Here is a 19,788-nt window from a genome sequence, read left to right as displayed (position 1 = left end):
TCGATTGTACCCTGCGCCATGGAACCGATTGCCTTCTGCTAAGTGTACGACGAGCGGCTGGAAGTGTGCGTCGGCCCAATCTATAATGCTGGGTAATTTCTTGATATGTAGCCATCCTGTCCCTCCCCCACGTCGATGACAGCACGTTGTCTTCGCAGTCGGCCTGATATTTGAATCCTCGGGCCGCTTCGTGTGCCATCTCGTTTCCCGGGAGAGACGGGTGTGCTGGTGTCCTTATCAAACGGATATGTCGTGAGTGCAGGATTGGTTTGCTTTGAATTATCTTGGCTGCAGCTTTGGATATTCTTCCTCGTGAATAATTTCGTAGTGCGGTCTTGGAGTCGGAGATAATGGTCGTGGCCGACGTGCCCGCAACGGCTAGAGCGATGACTACCTCTTCCCCAATTTCGGGATTAGCCTTTGTGACGGAGCATGATACGACCTTATTGCCCTGCTGGTTTACTACAACAGCCACTGCCGCTCTTCGCCTGGGGGTAGTCCGCCGCGTCAACATAGCAGACCTCTAAGTTGGTGTGGTACTGCTTGTGAAGTGCCGTGGCTTGGGCCAGCCGTCTCTCTTGATGATGCTCCGGATGCATAGTTTTAGGAAACGTGCGCGCGTAACTCGTCCCCTAGCCAAATTTTTGTTCCGTGTTGGTCTGCGTAGGAGATGCGGAGATCTAAGATGGCTCTTCCGGTGGCGCTTCCGGATAGTCTGTTGTACTGTGCTGTGCGCTGGGCTTCGACGAGTTCGTCTAGGGTGTTGTGCATGTCCATCTCCATCAGTCGTTCGTTAGAGGCTGGAAAAGGGTGAAAATGTGTAGAGGGAGGGGGGTTGACGTGGACGAGTGCTAATGGGCAAACGTAGAATAAGAGGGCGAGCAGTGTATGAAGGCAGGAAAAGAGAATGGGTGGTGGGGAAAGGAATTGGGCGAAAGAGCAGAGGGGTGGGGCTAGACGAGGAGGAGAAGCCGAGGAGGGAGTGGGAAGAGGGGATCGGCGGGAACCGGGGAGAACACGGAAGAAGGAATGGTAAAGGGCAGGAAAGTGTCATCGCAGGAGGATTGGAGGTGTGGGGAAGTTAAGTGAGGAGTGGTAAACCAAGGAGGGGAGGGGGGCAGAGGGTTGATGATGATGACCAAACAAAATTGATGACCACAAGAAGGTAGATATTAAAACGTATAAGTCAGACAAATACTATAATCAATTAAAGGTGATGATGATGGCTGGTGTATAGGGCCAGTTTTGATTATGCAAAATAGGAAGTGAGGTTTAAAAACTTAAAATCTGAAAAATACTTAGAAGCGCGTTTCATGGAAACCATGGCATCGACACCCAAAAACAACGATGGGTGTAGTGGAATGTGTGTCTGTAGAGTTCTCTGGAGTGTTTGTGCCGTGTTGTGTCAAGTACCTTGCATGTGATTAGGATGTGGACTACCGATAGGCCCTCCCCGCACCCGTTACACACGGGTCTTGGAGGCCCAGTGAGGAGGTGTGAGTGCGTCGCATGCGTGTGCCCTATCCGTAACCTGGCCAAGGCGACGTCCGTGTGTCTGTTGCGCGAGTCCGTAGTGTATGGTCCTAAGTGTGGTTTTATTAAATGTAACTTGTTGTTTGTCTCTGTATTTCAGTCTGCTTGCCATGTATTGCGAAGGTGATTTTTGATGTGTGGCTTGAGGTCAGTGTAGGGTATGGTCCCAAGTGTGGTTTTATTAAGTGTAACTTCTTGTCTGTCTCTGTATTCCACTCTGCTTGCCATGTATTGCGAAGGTGTTTTTTGATGTGTGGCTTGAGGTCAGTGTAGGGTACTGTTGCTATGTAGTGCATTTCTAAGTACAGCAGCAGCGGCCGCCTGATCCGCGGTCTCATTACCGGCTATACCAGAGTGGCCAGGGACCCAACACAGTCAGTTCAAGATTCGAGGCATATGCAGAGATAATGGTTTTTAGGAAGAGATTGATGACGTAGTTTTCGGATGACTTTGTGGGTGACAACGCTTGCACCACACTCAACGAGTCGGTATAAATTACAGACTTAGGGACATTATGTACAATGATATGACCTGCAACAAGTAAAATGGCATACGCCTCCGCCGTAAAGATACAGGTGTTTATATTTATAGTTATACTTGCAGTAAAATTGGGACCGTGCGCACCACAGGACACGGCGGAGGATGTTTTGGACGCATCGCTGTAAAACTCTGCAAGTCGTATTTATCCTGTACAAACAAGAAGTGCTGCAGAATTGCGCTTCTTGGAACTCGACTTTTCTCAATTTTTACCAATGAAAGTCGCATAGCACAGGGCGAACTTGTCATGGGGGTAAAAGCGTCCTGCAGGATGTTTTATAGGCGTCTAAAAAGGAGACAGCCAGTTCAGACACCTGCTCGTTTACTCTGAGTGAGGAAGGTGCAGACATGGTTGGGCGATTTGTATCATTAAAAAAAGGTTTGAAAAAACGGTTATTCATTGGTGAAATTTTAAAGGCGTATAACAAGTCAACATAGGTTCGCTTGTGTGATACGCACAATTTGTCACACTCCGCGTAAAGACTCTGGACAGGGCTAGTACGGAATGCGCCACACTAAAAGCGAAGCCCCAAGTGCAGCACTGGGTTGAGCATTTTGAGTGCTGTTTTTGTTGCTGAGCCATAGACCACACTCCCATAGTCCAAACGAGATCCCACTAAACTGGTAAAAACACGCAGAAGTTTCTTATCCGCCCCATAGGGTTGGCGTGAGAGGACCTTTAGAATTTTTATCGTTTTGAGGCATTTATGCTTGAGTTGTTTGATATGTGGAATAAATGAGAGTTTTTCATCATAAGACTACACCTAAAAACTTGTGTTCCTTTTTTACGGGAATTGAGTCGCCATGGAGCTTAATGTTGGGGACCGCTTGCATCCCTCGTCTCTAACGCAGGTACTTTTAGCAGGATTAAGTTCAAACCCATTTTCGTCTACCCAGCGAGCAAGTTTGTTAACCCCAAGCTGGACCTGACGTTCAGATAGACATGTTACATGGTGTACAAGATAGTTGAACGTCATCTACACACATCAGGCAGGAGGTGGTTGGATGCAATGCCTTTCGGAGAGAGTTCATCTTAACCATACACAGGTGCAGCTCAAAACGCCACCTTGAGGCACGCCATTTTCCTGCACGTGAATGTTTGATAGGGCCGAACCGACTCTGGCACGAAAGTTTCGTTCAGAAAGGCAACTGGAAAGTGTTCACCATGTTACCTGATATACCAAAGGGTTTGAGGTCTCTAAGGATGCCGTTGCATCATGCGGTATCACAAGCCTTTTAAGAGCGAATCTCTTTATAAGCGACCCCAAACCATCCACCGCCGGCGGCGGCGTCCGCAGTGCTCCTCTATATTTAAGAAAGAAACAGCATCCGGCGCCAGGTTTCGATCCGAGGACTTTGCGGGCCGCAGCCCGACGCTCTACCGAATAAGCTACGGACGCGACGCTGATATCGGTGTCAGAACGCGCCTTATATCTTTAACGCACTCAAACTACGTCGTCAGCGGCGTGCGTTGGCGACTCAGCGGCGTTATAGCGGCTTGATAACTGCGTGGTGTACACGTGATACTACAAACCCGATGGAAGAGATGGAAGAGAAGGCGGCGACGTGGTGGGCTGCGGGGGCCGAGCGCAAGCGCCGCAAGCGGGCCGACAACCGTGCATTCGCACTTTCACATTCTCCCCCTCGGGGAAATGCGGGGGAATTTTTTTTAATATAAAAAAATACCGTCATGCAATATTGCCCATCTACAGTTGCTCAAAAAGTCAAACGGAGCACGGGAGCGGTAGCCGCAGCGGACAAAACTGCATGCCAACGCGATCCATGAATAGATGCGCCGCAGATATATCGGATGCTCGCTTTATCGCCGGCTCCAGCGCCGCTGCGCCGCTGCCATCTCTGCTCGCCAAAGGCCATTCCGATGCCTTTTGCGAAAATTTTGAACGAATCTGTTGGCCCGCGTCGGGACGAAAGCTATCTTCAGCGGCGTATGGGTTCCGTTTTCTTCGGAACGCCACCAGTTTGTCCACGTCCCGGCCGTGGTTAAAGACTATCCCGGCGGCGAGTATGTTGTTCCGTGAGCTTTAAACGCCCAAGGGTCACCCAGCAGCGGCTGCCGTAACCACGCTCGTTCATGCGTGTATTGGCTGCTCTGCTTCCGTTGTCTTAATTTGCGCTCAAGAGAACTGAGGCGCTGAGCCTATCGGAAGTTAGCACCTTCAAAACAAATCGGCTTTATTAAACAAACTTCAGCAAATTATTTTAGAAACGAACGGTATCCTAGCTTGACACGTAACATTGGAGGCGCCCCTGGCGAGCAGGGATGGCAGCGGCGCAGCTTCGCTTGAGCCGGCGGTAAGGCGACCGTCTGAGTATCGAGATGGGCCATCCGGATGTGCCCACGCACTCTCGCTATCTGCGGCGCATCCATTCATAGATCGCACTGGCATGCAGTTTTGTCCGCTCCGGCCACCGCTCTCGTGCTCCGTTGAACTTTTCGAGCACCTGTACGTAGGCATCTTTAATGTAGGATTCTAATGCAACCAATTGATCATTGGTGGATCGCCTCGCCCTGAAGCCTGCCTAGCAGCTCTCAAGAAGACCTTTGTACTCCAGGAAGTACACGAGTCTCCTGTTTATCATTTTTTCGAGAAGCTGGCACAGGCAGCTTGTGAGGGCGATCGGTCGATAGCTGGCAGGAGAGGATGGGTCATTGCCCTCCTTCAGGAAAGCCACTACAATAGCTTCCCTCCAAGAAACTTAGAAGCTGCCCCGAAAGCCATATTTTGTTGTATAGCTCTAGGAGTGTCTCAAGAGTGTCTGCGTGTACGTGTGGGGAGATAAAAGGGAGGAATGAGGGGAAAGGGTAAGTGCACAGGGCGTGAAGGGAAAATAGGCGGGGGCGTTCCGTGGCAGGGGTGGCAGAAACGCTAGCAACTTTCGCCGCCATCGGCAACGAATCAAGCAGATACGCGACCAGTTTTTTTTCTCATGGAAAGACGCGTATAAACACATTCTGTGTTAAATGCGTCATATTTGGGATTGATGTCAAGAGCGTTGAGTTGCATCAGCTTTTTCTTTGGGGGAGGGGCTAAACTGAGCAAGCCAGCAAGCACGCTAGCCAGTGGGAGAATCTTAGCAAATAAACGAGCAAGCATGCAGGTGTTAAATCGAGCTAACGGGTCGAAAATGGACAAACGAGTAGCGTGGCGGGCAAACCTTACAGCTTCGCACTGCACTGCTGTCGCCAGTTCGGAAGATATCACATTCAACAATATGAGATAACGCACTTGGGGGCGGCAGATGGCGTGGTAGATGTTCCTGGTGATCATGGCGGAGGCGCTGAGCATGGAAGAGTCGGCGGACGACATGACGGCCGCGGTGACGCCGACCAGGCCCAGGACGGAGACCGAGCCCGGAGCCAAGTACTGAATGGCCAAGGGCAGCACTCTGGCGCCGTCACCATCGCTCAGCGGCCATGGCCCGGCGTAGCCCAGGGCTGTTAGGTCTGCACGGTGGTGACGATGTTGACTTTGATTTCTGGCCTCAGATATCTGTTTCCGCGCTTCTTTGTTCGCTCCTTTATTTCTGTGTCGCTGGGAAGCTTCTAAAAAAATACGCCTTTGTGGAAACCAGAGGAACCTTCCTCCTCAAGGGTTACTGCTATCGCGATTAACAGCCAGAGCAGCGTTGGAGCGTGGTGGAGAGTTCTCATGGAGTTTCGAGGTCAGGCTGGAAGGGTACTCGTTTTTGATAGATACTCGTGCTCTAATCGTGATAGATTTACGAACGTGCATCTATAATAATAAATTTCAGAAAATTCATGATTGCGGCGTGCCTGGCCATCGCCGTTTCTAACTGTTCAGTATAAAATGCTTCTACTGCTTCGGTGTTATCCGCGCGCCCGGTAACAGCAAGGTTGAGAAATGCGTGGTAGGACGTTTGCTGATGCGATTACTCAAGCACAATCGACTTCACTCTACGAGCGGACCATACTCGTCGTTTTGGCCGTGGCTCCGATAACCGCCGCTGGTACAGCCATGGCGAAGCTCCCGATGGCAGCCACGAACGAAATCATCTTCGCATTGAAGTCATTCTTGCAGCCTAGGACTCGTTGAAAGTAGACCTGGGGCAAACCAAAGAGAACCCGGCTGAGTTTTCAACAAGGCTACATGGGTGTTGGGCATGCTCGGTACGCTTTAGAGCGGACCATTTCTGCAATCACCTAGTGACTTAGCGTCAGTGCTTGGTAGGGCTTTCTGCTGAAGGCTGTCGAAACTCACGTAGGATGTCCTATAAAGGCGCACGTCCCTCCTGCTCACAGCGCCCGCCGACGAACATGGACCTCACGTCGAATGCGTGCCTGAGGTATCCCGTCAGCAAGAGAAGCGAGGGAAGCTCAGACAGAAGAAAGCACTCAGCCCTCCTTCCTTATTTCCAGGCAGTGTTTCAGTCGGGTATCTAAGGGACCGATACGGGGCGTGGTCGGAAAAGGTAGCCACGTGCCATAACAGCCTAACAAGTCTAGCCCCACCGAAGAGTAAAAAATCCGCTTTAATACAGACGTTCTTCCCCGTCGACATGCAGTTCATTCACTCGTGGACAATTCTTCACGTTTACAGTTAAACTTGAATGGGGGGGGGGAAGGGGGGGGGGGGCGTGCGCAGAAGGGGGGAAGGGAAGCCACCGACTACCCCTTGCAAAAAATATTGAATACCCACCCTCCATTTTTTGTCACACGAGATTCACCAAGCTTTCGTCGCTTCGACATTCCCTCTCACCGGAGAGACCAGCCATTCCGCGATGTCCGTGCAAAAAAAAAAAAAAAATGATGACGATTACAAGGCTATGCAGAACAAAATGTGTTTCCAATTCTATTCTTATGATTTACTTTCGTTTCACTCTTATGTTCCACCTCTGTTTTCTTTTGTGCGCACGTGTGTGGCTCCGGCGCCACTGGTTCCGTATACACGTTCAACACCCCTTTGAAGAACAGTTACCACAACGACGCCGATTAGGTGGCGGACGCCTAACCCAGACGCAACACTTAACGTCATTAGCGTTTCAGGATTTTATTATACATTTTCACAGATACATATTCCACGCAGTTGTAAGTACAGACGGAGGTCCCAAATTAAACTGCCGAGGGGACCTCTTGTTAATATAAGGTGCAGCCGGCGCAGAAGCGCGTTGGCTGGCGTTTGGTGGCCGATCGCCTGAGCTGAGTTAGATATATCCAACGTTTAGTTCATTGTAAAAAATACATTTTACATGCATAATGGCAGAACTTTGAGTGTTCGCTATAAAACTTGTTTCACTCTATCCGAGTCCGTTACATTCGGGTGTAACTGTATAGTGTCTTAAATTATAGTGACATTCAAGATCGACATACATTGAGAAAAATCACGGCCTCTTTTTTTTTTTTTTTTTTTTTTTGTGAGAACACAATTTCTGAGAACCGCAGTTTATACAGGTTATGAATTGGAAGGATCCGAAGCTGTCTGAAGTAAGGAGACGTATGTTCATGCCTAGCCAGGTTTGAGGTGAAACGGATCCTTTTTTTCTGCATGATGCGAAGACTGTCAATGTTGTATTTCGACGAGTTGCCCCATACTAATAGACAGCAGTCAATCCGCGATTGAACCGTACTGAAATAAAGTTGGCGTCTTAGATGCGCAGGTAGCGGCGCAGGAAGCTTGTTCAAAAGGTCTATAGAATATGCCATCTTATGCCGTACTTTATTTACATAAGATGTCAATTTAAGGTTTGCATTAAATTGCACACCCAGGGATTTATGTTCAGGAACGCATTCGAGGACCTCTGTTGGAGAGGTCACGTTATCGTTAATGTCAACTGGTTTGTTAATGAAAAAAAAAACAGTATACATTGCGTTTTATTGGTATTCAGTTTAAGTTGGTTCGCATGGAGCCAATTTGACAAGTTGTGAGGCTACACGTTAGCAGTGTACTTATAAGAGACGGTATATCATCCGCTGAGAAGAACAGCGTTGTGTCATCGGCATACAGAACAATGTCTTGGGTACCAACAATAGCCGTTATGTCATTAACATAAAGAAGAAATAAAATTGGACCTAAAATAGATCTTTGTGGTACACCGAGGAACATACTATTTAAATCAAATTTTTCATTGATTTTTCGCTGAATATGGTTTGATAAGTAGTTTTGCAGTAGCTCGAGGGAGATACCTCGTATGCAATAGTGAGGTAATTTGTATGTCGAGCTTAAGGGAATCAAATGCTTTGTAGAGACGCTTTTCTAGGCTTGTAGCTATTTTATCTCTAAAATTAAGTAATGCAATTTCTGTTGATTTGCTGTTTTGAAATCCATATTGATGTGGAGATAACAATTCATGTTTGTTTCAATGACTGGTTAATCACACGTTAATTAGGCTTTTCACTATTTTTATTACATTTTCCACTGTTTTAGAAAATGGATATCGGACGGCAATTACTGAAGTTGTCAACGCTGCCTCCTCGATACAAAACACGCTTTTGCAATCTTCATCTTATCATGAAAAATACCAGTGAAGAGAAATACATTGGTTATCTGACACAGCAAGTCGGCAATAAGGTCAGAGAAAACTTTAATCGGCTTTGCGCTAATTCTGTCAAACCCACAGGAATTTGTTTAAAATTTTTAATTCACGTCACTATTTCTTCCGGTGAAGCAGGATAAAAGAATAGAAAATTAGAAAGGTTGCAAGAAGCATAATTTTCAAAACCTCCAATGCTCTGTATTGGTGGGGCTCCGGAAAGCAGAAGGTGCCTAGTAAATTAATCAGCCAGAGCCTTGCCGCGAACGCTTCGACCTGAAACTGTCATTGCATGCGGTAAAACGGTTCGCGACATACCTAATAAATTCTTAAGCGTACGCCATGTTTTTTTTTTTTTTTTTTTGCGGATCATACAGAACGTCAGAAAATTTGTTGGTTTTAATGCGCGACTTCTTTATACCAGCTCCTAGTTTATTTAGATTATTTTGTACTTTTTATAATTTCTACAGCCCTAGACATAATGAACTTATGAGACAGTAGATTATGTTCTTTGATTCTTTATAACAGCTCTCCAGTTATGCAGGGCCCGGCTTTTTCGCTCTTTTATTTTTTTTATTGTTTTTCTTGGAAATGCACGTTCGTAAAGTTCTATTTGTTTAGCCAGAAACATATTGTACAAGGGATTCAGATTGTTTGCGGCTGATAGCTCCGACCAATTGACATTTGCTACCAAGTGACGGAAATAATGAATGTTGGAGTCTCCCATTACAAGAGCCGGTCAACATGCGTTAATCGATTTGGAAACTAAGGGCGAGATTTTTGGAATGAAACAAAATATGGATAGGTGATCACTCAAATCGCTTGTTATTGTTCCTGACACCTTAGGAAACAGCGCGAAAAACTTGGGCAGAGACAGGGAAAACAGACACGAACGCTCTTGTCTGTTTGCCCTCTCTGTGTCCAAGTTTTTCGCGCTGTTTCCTAAGGTGTCATCTGTACCCAACTAACCCGAAGTCAAGCTTTAGATTGTTCCTGACTTTGTTTGACTTTCACCTAGATTGATTATACATAGATCAATTAATGTTTCACTATGTTCAGAAAATACGGGTAGGTGCCTTAACGTTTGAAAAACCACAAGAAAGCGTCATTTCAGTGGATGAACGAGTAGAATTGGACAAAAGCCAAAGATTAATATTTAAGTCACCTAATATCACGACAGTAATTTTTGACGCTGAAAAGTCTTCCAACATAAGTTCGAAGAAGTGATAATCGTCAAGGAGTCGTTAGGGAATTCTCTAGATAAGGGCAACGATAAATTGACTGGTTTTCACAAACAGTGATTTAAACTTAGTGTTCACAGTAGTGTATTCCTTCGTAAAAAATGTGTTCTTATAGCGACGCCTCGGCTCCTTTTGTCTTTCCTGAATAATGATTCCCACTTGTACCCTTCAAGCTGAACAAGTTCACCACTGTTCGAAAACCATGTTTTACTGAAAGTTAGAACCTCGAAGTCATAATTTATAGAGGACAGGAAAATATTTAATTCGTATTCTTCGCTTCTTAGGCTGCGCGCGTTCAAGTGATAGAAGGGAAAGAATTAGAACTATTCGACGTTACGGAAGAAAAAGAGTCAGCGTCATAATGCTGGTACTGTTTAGACTCAGACACAACAGGTTTTAGGCTGCGTGAAAAACTACGGAAAGCTTCTTAGGTCATTTTTTCGAGGTAGGTTTCGTCATGGAGGCGAATCACGTTACCACCATCGAACTTTCGTGCCAGTACTCGACCTTTTCTCTGCCAGACAAACCGATAACCCAGCTCTGCACCGCAATACAACTACCTATGTCATATTTTGTGTCTTGCAGCTGCAAAACTACATAACTAATGCAACATGGATAAGATGAATGTAATAAAAGACAACCTTGGCTTCGCTTTGTGAAAGTTTGAAAAAATATACAAGCTAACGTTTTTTTTATATTGGTTTTCAAATTAGAGCAAAATGTCTAATTTACTTGCCGTGCAGTGCATTTTTTAATTGAACCTTTTTTTTTGTTGCATGAACTAAAGTTGGCAAGAAAAACGAAAAATTATGACAAATATGATGGCAAAATATTGAACTCCATAGCTTTTTTAGATGCTGAAAAACGTACAGTCTTTGTCAAAATTTTGTGGGCCACGGCGACCGTGGCCGGAGCAGGCGCGCGGTCGAGCAGGGGCGCTCCGCTTGCCGTCGTCGGCTGGTTACGCGGCTAAATAGAGTGAGTGGAACTATCGCGCTAAGTGCAGCGTGGCCGGTTTCTCAGAGCAGGCGCACTTCGCTTCAGCGCAGGCACTTCGCGCAGCACTTGTCGCGCCGGACACACTACAAAAGCAAGAGCAAAAGTTCCCCTCGCTCTCTTTAGCCGCGCAACCAGTCGACAGCCGTAAGCGCAGCGCCCCTGCTCAGCCGCGCGCCTGCTCCGGCCACGGTCGCCGTGGCCCACAAAATTTTGACAAAGACTGTACCCTCCATTTGGGAATTATTCTAGAAAAGTGTCACGTTTATAATTGTTATTGGAAAGAACTACTGGAAATAAAAAATAAATGCGTCAACTCATTTAAATGTAAGCAAAGTTAAGATCGAAAAATTTCTGTGGGGATAGCTGCAATAGCGTATGTTTCAAAGACGTAAAACTTTCGAATTTCGCGCGGTTCGTCAAACGCGCCTGTGACTGAAGCCGGCTGTGGGGCCTATTCTTAGAAAGGGAAAGATTTGTTCCCTGCCAATTAACTTGAGATATCTTATTCCCTGTGCAACAAGGAGCTATACACAAATTTGTCGTCCAAATTAAAAAAAAAAAAAACTAAAGCCGTTGCACTCAACCTGAAAGCTGACGGAAGTGCAGAGCAGTGATTCGCCATAATCGGCTGTAGTGCTGTTATCCGCTCACTGCTATAACACCCAATGCAATTCAAATTTCCCGCCTCCGCAGTGCTCGCGCACCCCCTGCCTGAAACTGCGCCAGCGGGCGTTCTGTTCTTTTTGTGCTTGCTTTTCCTCCCGCGCGTGCCGGCGTTGCACCACCACTTTTTTTCGCTTACTATCGCAAAACCCAACCCAACGAGCGTTCCGAACTAAATGAACGCGGGTGCTGCCGATTAATTACGTATATTTTGCGTCAAATGTACCTGCAGTTTTTTTTTTTTTTTTTTTTGCGCTTAACAACGGGGAGATTTATGACGAGAGCCAGCGTTTAACGAGTTTCGAACGCTTATGACTATATAAACCGGTTGGTTTTCGAAGCCTCGGCGGAGCACCCTACGACGGAACGCCGGACTCTGTCCCCCTGTCCGTTATCTTGCTGCGCCGCCTGATTCCGGCAGTCGCTTGACATCGAGCTTTACAGCGAGCTACGACGACAAGGCGAGCCCCTCAAGTGCTCCGCACTTCGACCGGACACACCTGCCCCACCTCTGGTGAAGACACCCCAACTAGTTCTCCGACGACAGAAGGTCTTCGCGGTGAAGTGGCTGGTGAATTGTAACTTTTTCGTCTCTTTTCCCTAATATTTGCCGCAATTCTTTCAAGCTGTTTTTAAAATTGCACCATTGTTATTGGTAAAAGCGGTATTTTGAATTTTTTTTTATTTTGCTTTTACGGTGTCCCTAAAATACTGCATATTTTTTTCTGGCTTCGCTGATAATTCAAGAAATCGAACTCGTTCGAGAAGCGGTTTAAAGCTTCCGAACCGGTTCGCGAACCAGTTCGGTGCGTGATTTATAGTCAAACCGGAACTGAACCGGAACGAAATGAATTTGCCCGAACCCGAACCGTAACCGTTTTTTTTTTTTTTTTCTGTTCGACTGATTGCTTAATGGGCTGTGCTCAGAGCCGTCGGACTCGTACCTGCCACGGGATGCCTCCGAGAGAAGTCATGAGGAAAACGTCAAAGGTTTGGCCGATGTTGCCCAGTGCCGTGCTGCCGCTCCAGTCATTCTGAGGTGGTCCCACTGTCCCGATGCCCGGGTTCGTGACGACGAACGGGACGCACGACCACTGCGACGATACCGACGAAATGCGCCAGCTCGAAGAGAGCAACCAGGACGGGGACAGAAGAAGTCTCCAGTAACGTCAGCAAGACAGAAAAGTTATGTCCACGCAGGAGTAGTATTACGTTTGTGTTTATTGGCGCAAGGGTGTCTACGATCAAATAGCTCCAAGACTCGGGAACAAGTTAAGAACGGCAACAGCTCGTGTACGGTATCACTCCGCCTATGCGACGGACCCAGATGTCAATAAGCGCGCAAGTTTTGAAAGTAGATTGCTATGAATGCGTGATATCGCCTGCCTTTTCTCATGTAGTATTTGTCGTCGCTGCAGTTGTTTATAAGCACATTAAGTCCTTAAAATAAGGGCAACGTCTCGTGTCATGTTCTTAATATTCCCAGTAATGCACTACTTGCGCCACGCGGAGTAACATCCGGCTGCTGTGATGAGGCACAGCGGCATCTTCGTTGCCGTTCTTAAAGGGGCACTGACACAAAAATTTAGCATCTTGTTTTTTTCGTTGCGATAAGTAGCTAGTGACCTACTTATAACCTGTAGAAACCTCATTTGCTTCAGCGTGCGACGGTTGTTTAATTAGAGGCATTTTCAATGCGGCCAGTCGCAGTTTCGGTTTCAGCGAGTGCCGCGAAACGATGGATTTTGTGGATTTTGTGTGAACAAAGCTGACCACGTGACCGTCGGAGGGATATCACAGAGCAGAGCCGCCGTAGCACTGTCGAATCCGCATCGACGGCAGTTTCTGCGAATGCCCCCACGTACTGATCTCGTGAGGCGCTTAATTAAAAAGTGACCGTGGATGTGACGCAGGTGCTGCGAGTGCAAATGCTACCGCGGCTAAAGAACGACGCGCGACGCTCGAGACGGTGGGTGGCAAGACGCGCGCTGGGAGCAGCCGGCCGGTCTGCCTACAGGTCCGCCTACAGATGTGTTCGGCTCAGCACTGCGGCGGATATTCCACTGCCGCTCTCGTAAGCGGTGCAGATGACAATTTTTAATGCAACCCGCCATCGCATCATTAACTCCTTTCTCCCGTAAGCCATTATGGTCGGGACTTGGGGACAATTTCGTGCAGCGGTAACAAGCTATCACTCGAGCTACCTGCGCCGGCCTGGGCCACTTCGCGGCCGTGGCCGCCGCCTGCACAGCGACCGTGCGGCTAGCTCAGTGAGCTTTTCGTGCCTCCGGCGCGTTTTCGCATCCAATGGTAATAAACAGTAATAGAAACAGAGTGCATGGAATCGCTGTAGAACTTTGGTCGCGGCCAGCTGCCCGATTAGCTGACGAAATCACGGCGCCTCCGCCGCCAACGATCGGGTCGTTCGTTCTCGAGAGCAGAAGCTCCGCCCTCCGGCCCTCCGATTGGAGCGGCGAGCCGCGCGAGCCGGCGCAAAACGCCGGTAGTGCGGAAGCGGCAAACACAAACTCGTGACGTGTTTGGATGTTGTTTATTTACAATTGCGCGTGGTCCTCTGCTGGCTGCTCGGTTGCGTTTCGCACACTTCAAAACTGATTTTAAATATGTTCTAGGCTGTATTCGCCGCTGATATTTTGCAGATGATGTATGTGTGTTCCCACCAATCTATCTCCGAAGTTATCTCGCCTTCAAAATTTTGTGTCAATGCGGTCGTTCGTTCTCGAGAGCAGAAGCTCCGCCCTCCGGCCCTCCGATTGGAGCGGCGAGCCGCGCGAGCCGGCGCAAAACGCCGGTAGTGCGGAAGCGGCAAACACAAACTCGTGACGTGTTTGGATGTTGTTTATTTACAATTGCGCGTGGTCCTCTGCTGGCTGCTCGGTTGCGTTTCGCACACTTCAAAACTGATTTTAAATATGTTCTAGGCTGTATTCGCCGCTGATATTTTGCAGATGATGTATGTGTGTTCCCACCAATCTATCTCCGAAGTTATCTCGCCTTCAAAATTTTGTGTCAGTGCCGGCACTGACACAAAATTTTGAAGGCGAGATAACTTCGGAGATAGATTGGTGGGAACACACATACATCATCTGCAAAATATCAGCGGCGAATACAGCCTAGAACATATTTAAAATCAGTTTTGAAGTGTGCGAAACGCAACCGAGCAGCCAGCAGAGGACCACGCGCAATTGTAAATAAACAACATCCAAACACGTCACGAGTTTGTGTTTGCCGCTTCCGCACTACCGGCGTTTTGCGCCGGCTCGCGCGGCTCGCCGCTCCAATCGGAGGGCCGGAGGGCGGAGCTTCTGCTCTCGAGAACGAACGACCCGATCGTTGGCGGCGGAGGCGCCGTGATTTCGTCAGCTAATCGGGCAGCTGGCCGCGACCAAAGTTCTACAGCGATTCCATGCACTCTGTTTCTATTACTGTTTATTACCATTGGATGCGAAAACGCGCCGGAGGCACGAAAAGCTCACTGAGCTAGCCGCACGGTCGCTGTGCAGGCGGCGGCCACGGCCGCGAAGTGGCCCAGGCCGGCGCAGGTAGCTCGAGTGATAGCTTGTTACCGCTGCACGAAATTGTCCCCAAGTCCCGACCATAATGGCTTACGGGAGAAAGGAGTTAATGATGCGATGGCGGGTTGCATTAAAAATTGTCATCTGCACCGCTTACGAGAGCGGCAGTGGAATATCCGCCGCAGTGCTGAGCCGAACACATCTGTAGGCGGACCTGTAGGCAGACCGGCCGGCTGCTCCCAGCGCGCGTCTTGCCACCCACCGTCTCGAGCGTCGCGCGTCGTTCTTTAGCCGCGGTAGCATTTGCACTCGCAGCACCTGCGTCACATCCACGGTCACTTTTTAATTAAGCGCCTCACGAGATCAGTACGTGGGGGCATTCGCAGAAACTGCCGTCGATGCGGATTCGACAGTGCTACGGCGGCTCTGCTCTGTGATATCCCTCCGACGGTCACGTGGTCAGCTTTGTTCACACAAAATCCACAAAATCCATCGTTTCGCGGCACTCGCTGAAACCGAAACTGCGACTGGCCGCATTGAAAATGCCTCTAATTAAACAACCGTCGCACGCTGAAGCAAATGAGGTTTCTGCAGGTTATAAGTAGGTCACTAGCTACTTATCGCAACGAAAAAAACAAGATGCTAAATTTTTGTGTCAGTGCCCCTTTAAGTTGTAACCGAGTATAGGTGGTCCTTCAATGACAGGTTTGTGCTTAAAATATGTAGGAGGTGAGAAATGTCGCTGCCTAAAAAGTTGTATATATGGTTGTAGAGGGCCCATAGATTAAAACATGAAGATGCTCATAATGGCGCAGATGAAGGGGCTATGGTTGACACGTGACAGCGACCGGAGCCTCAGACAGGCGGGAGTTTTTGAATTTCACGCACGGGAAAGAACTCTACAGTGCCCGTAGTCATTCCCCAAGGCACGTCCCAAAACCGAGGTGTAGCGTGGGTGAGAATAAAGCCATCGTAAAACTCTCGCAGTTTGCGGTAAGTGGGTGCGAATGGCCGCCATACCAGGCAAGCAGCGGTGCTGCCTATCTGCAGCGCATCGGTGTAGGTAATTGAGTAGTAGCCGCCGAGGGCCGTGTAGATGAATATGGCTGTTGAGGCGACGATGATGAAGAGGCTCGCGTCGATGCCCATGATCACGTCCGCCGTGTACCCTGCGTTACGAAGTCGTACTTCATATGTACATATCTAGGCTTCTATCACAAAAAATTGCATTACAGATGCAAAGGTTACTAAAAAAAGGCTAAAAATAGTGTTATTGCACGGGACAGCTTTTTGCCTAGGAATCTACTGGGCCTTCTAGAAAACAATTCGAATTTATTCGAGACAATTCTTACACAAGTACTGTCTCGGTGAAAACGCTAAAGGTGATGTCGGACGAGGGCCGAGGCCATGCCACCCTTGAACTGAACTGAGTTGAATTGCCGATATTAAATGGTCTCCGGATCTTGCTCGAGGTTTAAATGCGTTTAAGGTAGCCTAAAAATTTGGCACCACGCAACGATTACCGAATGCGCTGGTATCATTCGGCATCAAACTTAGGAGCTGCAATACAAAATATCAGAAAAGCGCCAACCCATCGGGTATTGTCCTTCTCTTTGTCGTTTCTGGATGTGTTCGTGGCGATGAATAAAAATCCGAACTGTGCGAATGCCTACCCAAGGCGGAAAACATGGCCGCAGTCCAGAGGAGTTCACCGCACACAGCGGGCAGGCAGAGGAGCAGGCCCATCCAGCGACCGTATTGCGCTTGGAACGGGTCCAGCATGGTCACCGCGTTCGCCGTTCGCATCTTCTCGGCGAAGAATATGCCGCCTGGAAGGAAGACAGTTGCTTGTTCGGCCAAGCCAAGACCAGCAGTCAAACGGAAAGACACTGAGCACCGTATCATCATCATCATCATCATCATCGCCGTCAAATCAAATCAAATCAAATCAAAGTTTATTAGCTACATGATAGTGAACAAATACATTGGAGTGGTACAGAAAGAGGTCCCGAAGTGAAGCACTGCCGAGGGGACCTCTTATTATTGAATGTATGAAAAGTGATTAATATTAGCGGTTTAGCCATTATTGCAGGCGTACAATTTACAAACAAATGTTCCAAATCGGTAGACATACATCCAAACAATTATAGCTTATACACTATTACGAACCAGCGTTTAATTTATTGTTCAGGTGATCAGCAGACAAAATAAAAGAAAAAAAAGAAAGGAAGAAAATATAGAAAGGAAGAAATACAAAAGAAAAGTAAAGGGAAAAAAAAGGAAAAAGAAAAAGAACGTTCGGTGCAATAATGAATACTTTATAGCACACAAATACCAATGTGAAAAACACATGACTATACAAACTACCAATGCTCAATTACTTCATCAACAAAATGACCACAATAACAAAAACGAGCGCAAAAAACATTTTAAGCAGAAATAATATAACGACATTTACTTACGCAAAAGGAAGGTAACTACAGTAAACGGGAAATAACTGGAAAAAAATTCTACGTCGTCATCATCATCATCATCATCCTGTCTACGCCCACTGCAGGGCAAAGGCCTCTCCCACGGATCTCCAATTATCCCGGCCCTGTGCTAACTGCGACCATTATATCCCCGCAAACTTCTTGATCTCATCTGCCCATTTAACTTTCTGCCGTCCCCTGCCACGCGTGCCTTCTCTAGGGACCCACTCTGTTACCCTTAACGACCAACGGTTATCTTGCCTTCGCATTACATGCCCTGCCCATGTCCATTTCTTCTTAATTTCTACTAATATGTCTTTAACACCAGTTTGCTCCCTGACCCACTCCGCTCTCTTCCTGTCCAGCGGTGCAGCGGTGGCGTAGAGGTCGAGCATCCGCTTCGCGTGCAGAAGGACCGTGGTTCGAATCCCGGTGCCGCGCGATTCCAACCGAAAAAAAATCCGCGTGTTCTTGTCACAGGGAGGCTTGGGGGGCGGCCTGATCCTGGTGACCATTGCCGGTAACGCACTCCCTCACCACAGCAGTATTGGCCACCCTGGTGTAGTAATGGCCACGACCTCCCATGACTGCGCCAATCAACCCTCGGCCCTCAGTCCCCAGCGGCTGCGAAGCAACTGACCACGGCGGTGGTCAGACCTGTGACGCATGGTTATTTGTTGACCGAAGTAGCGACGTCCTGCCGAATAATCTCGCAATTCCTTGCGAGCGAAAATCATTTTTAAAATCTGAGGACACCTAAGCACGTCCTATGGTTTGTGAATGCGAAGGCATGAATGCCCCTGACACTTTACCTTCGCCTCGTCAAAAATGGTGTCATCGCAAACGTTACGTACAAAGACGACGGGGCTGATCTGTGGCGGAATTTACAGTTTTGTCTGTTTCACGTTCACTTCGGAGTGTCAATTTCAAACAAGCCCTGATTGACTGAAAACAGACGACCCGAAAGTGACGCAAAACAAGCGAGGCGGGGCGTCTGTTTCTGTCATGTCGATGGTCAGAGACCTTGCAACCGGAACCAGGTCATGATTGAAACGGACGTGAAGTTAACGTTTCAAATTGACGCAACTGAACGTTCTTGCCCTGATATAAGCCTAAAGGTGGAGAGGCATGGAGTTCAGTGTGAGGTGGAGTTTACGCTTTCCAACCTACGCGTAGGTGAGCTGAGATCGAGCGAACTGATACATGCGTACCGATGACGAGGCTGATGGCGTAGCCGATGGGCGCGTGGCAGTACAGGAGACCCCTCATGTACACCGCCTCGGCTGTCCCGTTCAGGTAGCCGCCGCCGACCCAGGCCGCTGCAGAAGACGCCGAAGCACAGCATGCTCAGTCGCGCAGGTGAGGAACCACAACGTGCACGAGCCTTGAAGACAAAATGCAAGTTTGGTCCACTCGTTTCGATTCCCTCGTTTTAATGCAAACTTCAATAAAACAAGCTGTGTAACAAGGAATTTTCAACGTTCCTTGTACTCCGGTGCACGCCCTCATTACGCCGTTGCAGCAAAGCCCTCGGCCCATAAGGACAGTTGGTGAATAATTGCGTGTTTTAGTGGCGTGTCCAGAGGGGAAGCCCGCTCACCGGTCATGGAGCAGATGGCGAGAAGAAGCGACAGATGACTGTCGGTCCCGAAGAGCTTCTGCTGTTCCTGTATGTGCGACAGCTGGAAAGCGTCCTTGAAGACGTGCGTCTTGCGACCAAACCGGACGCCCGCATAGACCACGATGACGAAGTAGCCGATAACCGCCATCATGGCCGGAACCTGAAGCACCATGGTGCCAGGTTGCTGTCTCACTTCGGGGCTGGATTGAAGACGGGGTGCGCTAGGTACTCTCGAATCTCGTGCGACTGCGTAACTGTGCGGGTGCCGGTACTGCTCGCGCGTGCTTCTTCTTCTTCCTCTTCTTCCAATCCTTCCTCTTCTTCTTACAGTTCTTAATTTTCTTTTTCTTTCCACGACAATGTCCGTGATCTGCCCCCTATGTCGTCTCCTGATTTTTCCTCTTATGAAGGCCCTAATTTCTTACATGCTCAAGGTGTTTTGTTTTGTTTTCAATCTAGACTGGCCTGGCAAGGGTAGTGAGAGATGGGGTCCACACTTCCCCTCCCAAGATATCACGCATCATCTCCAGCCAGCCATAATCATGACTGAATGATCACCACCTCCTCCTCTTCTTCTCTTCTTCCTCCTCCTCAACCATCGCCATGTCGCCTCCCGCATCTTAATAGACGTGAGTGAGTTCAAATTCAATTTACATGGCATGTGTTCACAGAACAGA

The 19,788-nt window shown here is 48.2% G+C and overlaps 1 protein-coding gene across 1 annotated transcript; it reads right to left on the bottom strand.

The window, feature by feature from the left end:
- Window positions 1-782: 782 nt before the first annotated feature.
- LOC144146223 (high-affinity choline transporter 1-like) lies at window positions 783-19,283 on the bottom strand. The gene is made up of 8 exons (XM_077678186.1): window positions 19,091-19,283; window positions 18,702-18,809; window positions 16,693-16,848; window positions 16,040-16,188; window positions 12,428-12,577; window positions 6,025-6,154; window positions 5,319-5,536; window positions 783-800 (listed from the first exon to the last, which is right to left on the bottom strand). The coding sequence occupies exons 1-8, from the start codon at window positions 19,281-19,283 to the stop codon at window positions 783-785; spliced, it is 1,122 nt and encodes a 373-aa protein (XP_077534312.1).
- Between the last annotated feature and the right edge of the window lie 505 nt (window positions 19,284-19,788).

The sequence above is a fragment of the Haemaphysalis longicornis genome, unplaced genomic scaffold (assembly GCF_048455015.1).
Source record: "Haemaphysalis longicornis isolate Haplotype H1 unplaced genomic scaffold, Haemaphysalis longicornis Haplotype H1 scaffold_7, whole genome shotgun sequence".
Classification (NCBI taxonomy): Eukaryota; Metazoa; Arthropoda; class Arachnida; order Ixodida; family Ixodidae; genus Haemaphysalis; species Haemaphysalis longicornis.
The sequence above is the reverse complement of the archived record's forward strand: the minus strand, read 5'-3'. Positions and strand labels throughout refer to the sequence as shown.